The sequence below is a fragment of the Lemur catta genome, chromosome 9 (assembly GCF_020740605.2).
Source record: "Lemur catta isolate mLemCat1 chromosome 9, mLemCat1.pri, whole genome shotgun sequence".
Lineage (NCBI taxonomy): Eukaryota > Metazoa > Chordata > Mammalia > Primates > Lemuridae > Lemur > Lemur catta.
The window spans coordinates 98952194-98964559 of record NC_059136.1 but is presented as its reverse complement, the minus strand read 5'-3'; the positions used below and the strand labels follow the sequence as shown (position 1 = coordinate 98964559).

The 12366-nt window shown below is 36.5% G+C and overlaps 1 protein-coding gene across 2 annotated transcripts in view; it reads left to right on the top strand.

Moving 5' to 3' along the window:
* SNTG1 (syntrophin gamma 1) overlaps positions 1-12366 on the top strand; it is a 599834-nt gene that overhangs the window by 521195 nt on the left and 66273 nt on the right. The window contains exons 15-16 of one of the 2 annotated variants that reach the window (XM_045560545.1): positions 2836-2988; positions 6538-6630. In XM_045560545.1, coding sequence (XP_045416501.1) covers positions 2836-2988; positions 6538-6630 — 246 coding nt within the window. Of the gene's footprint in view, positions 1-2835; positions 2989-6537; positions 6843-12366 lie in introns of those variants that run through there. The other variant, XM_045560546.1, reaches the window with a different exon arrangement.

Sequence of the window (12366 nt, the reverse complement as noted above, 5' to 3'; positions counted from 1 at the left end):
GCAACCTGTTTATCACTGGATTGTATTCACAAAAATATTATGTGTCCATTTTCTCTCCCTTCAGACAGAGTAGGAAAAAAAAAACACAAAGACAGTTTATCATCTTTTCATCCTCCTGAGCATCTCCTGGCAGTGGAGCCAGAGCTGAATTCTGCCACACTGGAGTAGCTTCCTACCGCTAGCCCTCCTCCAGCAGCCATGGGAATCACAGTGGGAATAAGGAGAATACTTATTATGTTTTAAACACTTGCCAAAGCAGAGAATTCCATCTAATGAGTTGGTAGTTTAATGATGATACATTTATAAACCTCCACATACAGAATGATTAAAGATATCAATGATTAAGCTTTTGACAATTTTCAGTCCCCTCCATACAGAGAGTCATGAGCTGCTTAATGACAGGGACATGTTCTAAGAAACCCCTCCCTGTTCGGTGCTTCCGCCGTTGTGGGCACATCACAGAGTGCACTTACGCGAACCTAGACGCTGCAGCCTACTACACACCCATACGCCGTATGGCGTAGCCTGTTGCTCCCAGGCTACACACCGGTACAGCATGGCCCTGTACTGGATGTAGCAGGCAACAGTAGCACAATAGTAAGTATTTGTGTATCTAAACATATCTAAACAGAAAAGGAACAGCAAAAATACAGTATGAAAAATAAAAATTGTACATCTGTATAGGGCACTTACCGTGAATGGAAGTTAAAGGACTGGAAGTTGCTCTGGGTGAGTCAGGGGCTGAGTGGTGAGTGAGTGTGAAGGCCTCAGACACTACTGTACATGACTTTAGACATTATAAACACGGGACACTTAGGATACACTAAATTTATTTTAAAAATATTTTTCTTTCTTCAATAATAAAGTAACCTCTGCTTACTGTAAATTTTTCCTTTATAAACATGTTAATTTTTTTAACTTTTTGATGCTTTTATGATAACACTAGATTAAAACACAAACGCATTGTATAGCTATACAATTTTTTTTTTTACTTTTTAAACTTTTTTTGTTAAAAATCAAGACACAAACACATTAGCCTAGTCCTACACAAGGAAGGCCAGGATCATTAATATCACTGTCCACCACCTCCACATCTTGTCCCACTGCAGGATCTTCAGGGGCAGTAACAGGCATGAAGCTGCCGTCTCCTGTGATAACAGTGCCTTCTGGAATACCTCCTGCAGGACCTGCCTGAGCTGTTTTGCAGTTAACTTTTTGTTTTTGTTTTTTGTTTTGTTTTTTTTTTTAAAACAGTGTCTCACTCTGTCACCCAGGCTGGAATGTAGTGGCACGATCATACCTTACTGCAGCCTCAAATGCCTGGGCTCAAGCCATCCTCCTGCCTCAGCCTCCTGAGTAACTGGAACTATAGTCACATACTCCCACATCTGGCTAATTTTTTTTCTTAATTTTTGTCTGGGAAATGGCCATGCTTGAAGGTGCTGACTCGGGGAGGTGGGGGGTGGGGGGAGGGGTTGGAGGTATGACTACATGGTGAGTGCCAGGCGCACTGTCTGGGGAATGGACACGCCTTGAGGCTCTGACTCAGGGGTATGGGCGGGACATGGACAATGTATATAACCTGAGCTTTTGTACCCCCATGAAGAGCTGAAATAAAAAAATAAAATAAAATAAATAAATAAATAAATAAAATTTGTTTATTTTTAGTAGAGACAGGCTCTTACTATGTTTCCCATGCTGGTTTTTAACTCCTGGCCTCATGCTATCCTCTCACCTCAACCTTAACTTTATTTTCTCTTAAGTGGAAGGGGTACACTATAAAATAACAATAAAATATATAGTATAGTAAATATATAAACCAGTAACATAGTCATTTATTGTCATGGTCAAGTATTATGTACTGTATGTTATAATTGTATGTGCTACACTATTATATGACTAGCAGTGCAATAGTTGTGTTTGCACCAGCATCAACACAAACACCCGAGTAATGCTTTTCGCTACAATGTTAGGATGGCTACAATGTCAATGTCAATAGGTGATAGAAAATGTTCAGCTCCACTATAATCGTTTGGGACCACCATCATACATGGGGTCAGTCATTCACCAAAACATCCACAGGTGCACATGACTGCATTTCAAAGACCATCTCTGACATATTATATCGGGTTACCCTATTTCATAAATTCTTAGCTGCATTTTTTTCTCATTTTAACATGTCTTAAGTTGGACTACACATAAATTTGTGAACACTGTAATTCACAAATGAATGAATGAAAACTTCTGGTAAGACCGAGAAATTGTCAGTGTCAAAATCTTTTTGACTCATTGAAATACAGTTACACAAGTAAGGTAAATGTGCTTTTCTGTAAAGCAATGGAATTGCTATAGGAAAGTTAGACTCAGAAAGAGAAGAAAATTTTGATAATTCTTTGTTTCAGAAATCAACTCAGTAAAAACCTAGAATGCTTATAAAGCTCTTTAAAATTTGCAAACACATTCACAAGAATTATTTAATTTCAACATCATGACAGCTCTAAGGAGGAGAGGAGGTTGTATGTTGCCCGTTGCACTGTATAATCAGTCTCCCGTCTTCGCTGCTTTGGGGGCTAGCTGCTGGGAAGGCTTAAAGCCAGAAACCCTCACGTCCACTTCATGGACACCCCCCAGTGTGAACACAGAGAATAGTGTGCCAGTTACAGACATTGGGGCCTGAAGTCTTGGTTGCTGTAACTATTTTTCATGCAGACGTAGTGACGTCATAGAGTGCCATCCTTTTAACTGTGGTGTCCACACCTTGCTGCAGTCGGGAATGGCCATGTTAGCCGTGTAAGGGGATGCGTGTCAGCCTTTGTAACTCCAGGTTTTCACCAGGACAGTGACCTGCTGGACCGGCGGAGACACTGCTTCACCGTGCAGTCCGAGTCGGGGGAGGACCTCTACTTCTCCGTGGAGTTGGACTGTGACCTCGCCCAGTGGGAGAGAGCCTTCCAAACAGCCACCTTTCTTGAAGTGGAACGGATACAGGTGAGAGTCCGTGGGACTGTAGGATCTGTGACTCCCAAAGATGCGTGACCGCTGCCCTCGAGTACTAATATAAATCCCAAGCGGTATAAAAACACAGGCCTGGGAGCCGTGACTTCCTTCTCAAATATGTTCGATAATTACCCTTTGTTGTTAAATGACTAGTAATACAACTCTGAATAACATTTTAATGTTTCCACAATTTGATTTTTCTAGGCTATTTCCTACTACTCATCAAAAATGCATTTCCAATTTTAATTAGACACTGCTCTAATTTAAATCTAATATAGAAAATGCTATGATTTTAATTAATTGTTTACAAGGTCATTTCCTGTTCTTCAAACATAACCAACCTAATTTCCAGCCTGTCACCTTCACTCAGTCACAGTGCTCTTTCTTCCAGAAAGTCTTCCCTTTGTCTCCGCCCTTCAAAAACACACACAGTGTTTGAAATTTTTCCAGAGGTCGTATCATCCACAAACATGTTGTTCCTGATTTCCGGGCTACCCTGCCCACTGATTACCATGACCCCTTTCACAGCGATCCTCTTCAAACTCTCTTCTGCCCACTGTGGAACACGATGTCACTTCCTTGTCTGTTCTGCGGGACTGCTGGCACTCCACGCAGGCTGGTTTGCGCCGGAGTGGTGAGCACTTGCCGGTCCCCACCCCCAGGCAGAGGTGGCTTGGGACTCAATGCATTCTGCACGGCACAAGTGTCCAGCAGATACTCACTGAACTTTATTTCATGAGTGTGAAGTCATATCTGCATCAAACTTCGTAGAGCCCTCAGCTTCTGTAATTCATGAGACCAGGGAATCAAACAGGCTCCCAAACGCAGTTCTTGGCCCACCTCTAACAGCCCTGCAGGAAAACCAAAAGATTGCGATGAACTTGCCACATGCAAATGGATTCGCAGAGCAAAGACTCAAGTACATATGTGGACACTTAATTTTTAAAACACATATGATGATAATATAACATTTGACTATAATGGAATGTTTGTCTATAACAGGAGATTTGGATGTAGCTTTTTGCAACCTGGTGAACCGATTTTTTTCTGATCACAAACCCCTGTAGTCAGCACATCAAGGGGCACCAGTATGACATTGCAATCAGGGAAGAGGGAAGACTCAGATTTCCATTGTTTCAGTGCTCAGTTGACACTTTTTAATAACTCCTCTTTTATCTTCATATATGTAAAAAAAGTTAAAGTAGTTGAAATATAGTTTTCATAATTTAGCTTATAAAAACTCAATTCAATAAAATAAATATATTAATATCAAAAGTGGAAAGATGGAAAATATCTTAAATATTGTTTTATCCCATGTCAACAACTAAGATCATTTTAAAGCAATAAAACATAATTTAATTGAATGATAGCTGACATATTTGTTATTTATATTGATATTTTTAGATTTGCTTAATTATTGATTTTTCTAGAATATTCCACTTCACATAGAAACGACTGCATGACAGTTTCTACATTTTGGTCCCAATTTAAGATTCCATTTTAAGTCTCCTGATGTTTAGAAATGAGGTAGAGATAAAACTGTGTTTGTGCTCTGTGTTTTAATACTGTTCTTTGAATCTGGGCTTTGTATTCTCTAATGTCCACCAAAATGCACTGGACTATCTCTTTACTTATTCACAATGCCAACTTAAGAGACATGTTGGAAGTGAAAAGTAAAATATTTAATACCTTTTCAACTTTTAGTTCTTCTGATTTTATAATTTTTCAATTTACTGCATCAGTAATCAATAGCTGAACACTTTTCAAAATTCAAGGATGTGAACATATTTACATGAAGAACCTTATGTGTTTTTCTTCTATATTCTCAATATTTTACTACCATTAAAATTGGTAGAGAATTAATTAAGAAAGGAACATAAGTTCTATTGTGAAATAGGCAGAAAGAAAACTAATGAATTGAACTTCAAAGTGTTTCTCATTAGAATTTCCCCCAAAAGGATAATTTTTACTTATTGCTTTTTTATATAATTCCATTTTTATTAAACAAAAATTAAATAATAAACATTTTTCAATATTAAATATATATTCAGTATACTTATGCTATGAAGATTATAAATTATAGAGTTAAACTTCAGTGAGTGTCAATTTATAACATATCTCTTTGTTTCAATTTAATGATTATTGAGAAAATCTAATTTAATTAATTTGTAATGCTGATCTTAATGGGAAAATTTTAATGCACTGTACTGAATGTGTTTTCACCTGGCATTTTCTTTTTTAAATGACAGTGTTTGAAAGTAGCACACAATTAAGTCTAAATTAGAAGGAAATTATATAACTTTGAACATTCCTTAATGTTGATAATAGTTTTAATAAAGTATAATAAATGGATGCAAGCATACAAGATGTTCATGTATTAAACAAATGTAATTACTCTGCAAAATGGACTTTTGAGGTCCATTAAGTATGTTCTCTAGTCTGCTTTTCTGAAAATTTAAATCAAAATGGACATTTTGGCATTATTATAACTTTCTTATGCAAATTAGGCTTAAACACATGCATATAGCTTTTTGGTGAAGGCAACTTGTATTTAGTCATGATTGCAGTCAGAATGTGATTCAATTAATGTATTTTTATATGCAGTATTATAAAAATAAATACAATATAAGGATAAGTATTGAAAATTTGCTTGAGATAGGTAAACCTCTCCTTCTCTCTCTCATCTTGCATGTAAATCACAAGTGCTTTCATCATTTGAACATCTCACTAGTGTTTGAAATTAAATGCAAATAAAACTAACCTATAGATATAACAATGTATCATGTATGTAAGCCACAAGTTTTTATTGCACATTTAATTTATATCCTGTTTTTTTATATTTCAGTATCCATATTTATTAGGCTTCCCAAATGTTTATATAAGTAAAATTATAATCTGATATCAATGTGAAAAGTCATTAGTTGTTGATCTTTAAAGAATCAATATTTTTATATAAACAAGTAGGCAAGCAGTAAATGTCTTTGGAAAATAGCTTGTGCCATGTGGAAGAACATCTACAGACTCTCAAGATCACGATATATTCTTTTGCCTCAGTTACCGATCTGTGTTTGTGTGCCTGTAGGTCTCTTTTAATAATATTCATGAAATGGATATGTTGAGAATTTATGATACTAATCTCTAATAATAGTTTTCTTTTGGTTTAATGAAATGTGGTGATATTTGGGTACAAGATGTAACAACTTAACATAATCTTCCTTACACCTAGGCATTTTTATACCAGTTTCACTGTTAATATAACAAAGAGAGACAGAGTGGAACAATGTAAAGACAAAATTAGATTGAGTAGGACTGGAAACTTGGCCCTGTGTACACTTTGACAAGCTCAACAACAAGAAAAACACTCTCAGCTTCTGTTTCATTAGCATTAAGATGTTGCTAATACTATCTTCTTTCTATAATTATTGCTAACATTAAGTTAGATATTGTATGAAGTACTTCCTGTGGGAGCTGTCACATAGTCATTGATACTGCTAGTGCATAAATCATTTGAAAAGTAACAGTCCTTTCTGTTCTGTCTAGTGCAAGACCTACGCGTGTGTGCTGGAGAGTCATCTAATGGGACTCACGATCGACTTCAGCACAGGATTCATCTGTTTTGATGCTGCGACAAAGGTAATGTGTTCAGATCAGCTCTGAAAAGTATGCTGCAGACATTCTAATTCAAGAACGATTGAGATACCTTCCAACTCCTTCCAGCATTTTAATTAGTTATCATGTATCTAACTTAAGATCCTCATTTTTGTTAATGGAAGATAAATTATTCTTCAATTGGCTTATAGAAACAAAGTTTGAATTTTTAATAAAACAAATATAGTACAACAAAACATTATAATGATATTAAAGTAACTCTATATCTATCCATGTATCTAGCTATATCTCTTTTCCTAAAGGTATGGACTCATAATTGAGGGAGCATCTTAAAAAACAGTTTTTTAAAAGTATTCTTTTATGATGTTTCTGCATCAAAATCTACAACATAAAATGAGGAAAACATTTTTTTTAGTAATTATAGCTGATATTTTAGAATTACAGAAGGAATTTTGAAGTTTGAGGTTTCTAGCCAGGGAGTGCGATCCTTACAAACACTTTGACTTAATGAGGGTTGTGCACTGTCTGATAAAGTGCCCTTTTCATGAAGGACGTGTGTCTGGGAGTGATGTACATTGAATGAGGAAGGGCACCTTCTCAGCCGGTCACATCTAAAAAAAACACAACTTTGCTGATTATGAAGTGACAAATGACAAGGCCAAAGGACTACACATAATTATTTTTATTACTTTTAATCAGAAGTGATATTAAAGCTCAACTTGCCCCCCTCCAACTGCCAATCTCCTTCTGGTCACTGCCACAGTTTCTGATTCATTGATCTGGTCTCATAGAAGACAGTCTCTTCCATCTCATGAAGACATTAATCCCTTAGATCAACTCTACAGTATGGTCTGTCAAAGTATGGCCTGAGGTATAAATAAACTAGTTTGTTCCTTATCACTAATTTTGAGGATTAACAAGTAATTTCCTACTTGGACATACATTTTTATCTAGAAGTTAAGACTTACACAGGATTTTCTAAAGCAAATGCCAAGAAAATAAGACAGTGATACACACGTGTGAGGCCAGTGGGGTGTGGGAGACCATGGCAGTGTTTGGATCTTGGAGGAGATGAGCAGTTAACGGTGGGGTCCCGCTGGTCAGACCCAAGTTGGATGCCGTAGGTGCTCAGATGCCTGTGATTCTTCAAGACTCAACAATCAAGATTATCATGCACAATTTCTTATTATTTCAAGATGGCCAGTGCTTCATTTTATTTTAACATCATGAAATTAAACAGTACATATATGCTGGTCAAGTTTGGCTGTCTGGCATATCAACTTTGCATGATGCCAAAAGACTTTGATAGTTAAGAAATTTCAGATGACAGTGACTCTTTTGATTATTCTCAAATGAGACTGCCATAAACTTTGTCTATTACTTAAAGACTTTGTTTTGATTAAAATACTCATCAAATCAGTATAAGCATGTATCAAATTAATTTAATAAACTAAATTATTAATCAACTTAATGATCATTAAATTAATTTAATAAATAAATTTAGACATAAATTAGACTGATTTCAATACAATTCGAAATATAATTTTGAAAAGGAAATATTATTTCCAGGATTGTCACCAAACTCTATGGCATGAACGTGAAAGAGTCTCTCAGTAGTGAGTGAGAGGGAAACCAACCAAATTCATCTGAACACATTTCCAAGTGCTTGAGTCTATTCTGAGTTTATTGTAAGGCTAGTATAATCCAAGTAGGTGCTGGTGTCCTGTTGGCTTTCTCTAATAAGGGAAAAATGATGATACCAATGTACTATCCAACATACCTATCTATTTCTGCCCTGACTGTGTCAGGGATGAGTGAGCAGTCAAGGGAGTTTAAGGAAATGGTTATTGTGGGGGTGAGGGGAAACTTACCTTTCCCCCAAAAGTTCACTGAAAGAGCAACTCACAATTAAGTCAGATTAATAAGAGAAAGAGGTTTATTTACTGTGTGCATGGGGAGAATCCCAGCATGGTTACCCCATACCCCAGTGGGGTCCAGAAATCTGTATACTCTCCTTTTAGAGGGCAGGAGGAGATGAGGAATATAGGTAATTCTATTTAGGGGCAATAAATGGTTGCTCAGGAGGATGAGTGCATGGGGGAAACAGGTTGACTTGTGAACAATTCTCTTTGCAAGTTAAATTAACCTAAGAGACAGTTATTGTCTTAAAATGGTTTGGGCCAGGTCTGGTTACATTCTTGATCTTCTTTCCTGCAACATATTGAGATATGGGGGTGGGGGAGGGAAGCCCATTGTTCTTTTGATGGGTCTGTCTGGTTTTTGCAGATGGAAGGAAAGTCCCTTCCAAGGGCTGTTGATCTCTAAGGGCCTTTAATTCAAAATACTCTTTATACCAAGGAGTCATATTTCTGGGTGAAATTTCCTGAGCTCCTATGGTGCCATGTAGGGCAAACCATTTGGTATGAAGTGAGTTCAGTTAGTTTAAGCTTGATGCTCAGGCAAGGGCTTTCAGGAGCAGCAATTGCTATCCTTCTATTTTCTGATTCTGTCACGAGGCATCTAACTCCAAGGCAATCTGAGATTCAGGAGGGAGTGAAAGGAATCTATACACATACTCCCATAATATCCTGAAATAAATAAATAAATAAAAGAAACTTCCAAAGGAAAAAAAAAGAAGAAGAAGAAGAAGAAGAGGGCTATACTGTCCATCATCCAGACGGGACACTTGGAGAGTGAAAGTGAGAGCTGTTGATAGTCACGTGGGACAGCAGGACGGCGCCATAACTGGAGAGTCCTGGGCGAACCACTGAGCCTCCTGACTGCAGGAAGCTTGTCCCCCCTCACTGAATGAGCCTACAAGTTATTTTTAAATATAAAAAGGTAATTGTTATCCATAAATTAAAACATGTCTTGTTCTAACACTTCATTAAAATAATTAAATACTATCTAGCTACTTTCACTAAGTGATATCCATGTAAAAATATCCTTAAGGATATACGTCCAGCAGAGTTTTAAAACATGTGGATTCAGGAGGGTGATGGCAGCCGTGCAAGTCCCACCTTTAGCTGAGCACACTTTGCCCTTCCGCTCTCCACCTCGCTCCCCTCCTACCAACTGGGAGTCACTGTGGAAGAACAAGGGCTCGGGGAGGGGGAGGACTCCACTCTGCATCGCTAACTGAGCCCCATGGAAAGCAGATGCTGTACTGTTAATACAGCAGTGAAGGAGAGAATTGCTTATTATGTTTTTAAAGCAATTATATTTTTAATTTCTCACAAAAAAATTTAAAAATAGATAATAAATACAGAGAATAATGAAAGAGTAAACTGAGAGATGAGATCAGAGCCTCTTACGGAAGCGATGGGAATCAGCACGGTTTTAGATTACGCTAGAACGCTAAAGGTTTGGAGACAGGGAGGGGTGTCTGAGAGTGTTGAAATAATTCTCATTACTTACCTCCGGTGCTGGAAAGTTCCCAGGGAAAACTATTTCTCTTGATTTTCTGGAAAGTATAAAATACACTAAATAGCTCTTTATTCCATATACTTCAGTTTACATTAGCAACATATCTAGAAGTTGTACATTCATTGGTTTCCCTTGGCGTTGCTGAGGGATTTCCTCACAAAAGTTGATTGCCATATAGTTCAGCTTCTTCTTCGCAATCCTCATCCTCACTAAAAGGAAGCCTTTTCAGTGTTAGAGAAGGTTATTCTTACTATTGTGTCAAAATATAATGTGTAGTAATTAAATAATTTGCATAGCTAAAAGCATAGTTTCCTTGCCAGTATATTCTTTTACATATGTATATTAATATTTAGTAATAGATTTCCTGTGTAAACAGAGACCTCAGCAGTTATATCTGCAAAACATTCATTCAATTTGTAAATAAACATTCACTGAATACCTGCTGAGTATGGAGAGACATAGGAAGGGCATACATGTCAGTTTTGGGTGTTCAAGGAAGACTTCATAGAAGTTACCTTTGACTCAGGGAGGATACAGTTATTCAGACAAATATCTGTGAATGAGGAAGGACATAACATTTGAAAGCCTAGGAGATGAGACATCAAGTCTGTGGGCAATGAGGAGCCTGATTGTGAAAGAGTTCCTATTAAGGAATTTGGATGTGATCCTAAAAACCTTTGAAGTGTTTGAGAGGTAGGAAAAAAATGATGAGATGTGTGTTTGACAGTGAAAAACTAGTAGAATAATGTTTGATTGAGATTGAGAGAGCCTGGGCAAAATTCAGATTATAAATTCCCCAAGTCTGTCCTCCACTGGGCACCTAAAACCTTTCTATGATGCTCCTGAGAAAACACTCTGGGTGGATGGCAAATCGAAGGAAACATTGTTGTAAAATGAGGGTGAACAAATGATCACAGTGTATCCACAGAACAAAGAGTTGTTCAGTGTGAGAGAATCTTAAAGTTCAAGGTGGGTCAGGAGAGACAAAGCTGGAGAAATAAATTGGGCCACATGGTCAAGGTCCAGTGTGTGGCTGACATAAATCTAAGTCCTACTGTGGAAAGATCACTCTGGCAGAGGCACAGACTGCATTGATGGGTGGGGGCAAGACTGAGTTAATGGGCAGTTGTGTTTTCCCTGGATGTCTTATGAGAATAACTTCCAACCTTTTTTAAACCATGAAATTCTGTAAAAACCAAGGGGGTTGCTTTTTATCTGTACCAAACTGATAACACTGGAGCTCTCGTGGTTACAGTGAGGATGAAGGCATCTGGAATCCCATGCCTGAAACCTTCTGCTCACTCTTCACCCTGTTACAGTCCAGGAATCACAGGGCTACACTGGCTGTAACCGGAACACTAGGCATAGTCCTACTCTGTAAATGTCCATTGTGATGATGGAACATCGTAAATCTTGGCTCTTCACCCTGAGTAAAAGTAAAAGAAAGTATTACTCATATCATTGCAGATCTATGACAATAATAAATATGAAGTCAAATAGTGACACTAAGAATTAGCTCTAACACATTAGAAGGTATTATAATGATTTTATATTTTCTTCTTGTCTCCATTGCTTTTATTAAATATAAATTGAAAGCATGATTATGGGGCAAATTTATAAAACCCATGTCCATGTATGGTGACCTTCATTTTAGAAATTTACGAGACAATGACACCCCAACTGAAATCACTTTCTTCTAGTTTTTCAGATTTTCTCTATAAATTTAGAGGACTTTATTCTATTCCAAAATAATTGTGATTCAGAAATAAATTCATTGTTAACACATTAACATCTGTAATTCATGAAATATATTAATCTAAATAATCCATTTAATCCATTAAATCACACTGGTTTCTAAAATATTTCAAAGTTAAATTTGAAAGGAAGTTAATATGGACTATATTTACAATTTTCATTTTCAAATATGTCTGATACAGCTTTGATAAACTGAAGAAGTTTTGAGCTACCGTATCTCCCAAAGGTATATGACTTTCATGTACACACACAAACATGCACAAACACTCATGATATATTTATTTGACTTTTTCTGTAAAACATTTACATAATTATAGCAATTATACAAATTCCATAGTTTAAACCTCTCAAAATAGAATTAAACCTTTTTTTAAATTCTATGCTATTTATTCTATAAAATTTCAACTATTTCACATCAAAGAAAATTATTAAAAATCTAAAAGGAAAATTTGAAAATATCAATACTGTTTTGAAATGTCTCCTATATAACTAGAGATCTTAAATATATATATACTATGATATAATAATAACAATATTCACATAAATCTTAGCAGGTTTTAAGATATCTTTCAATTTTTT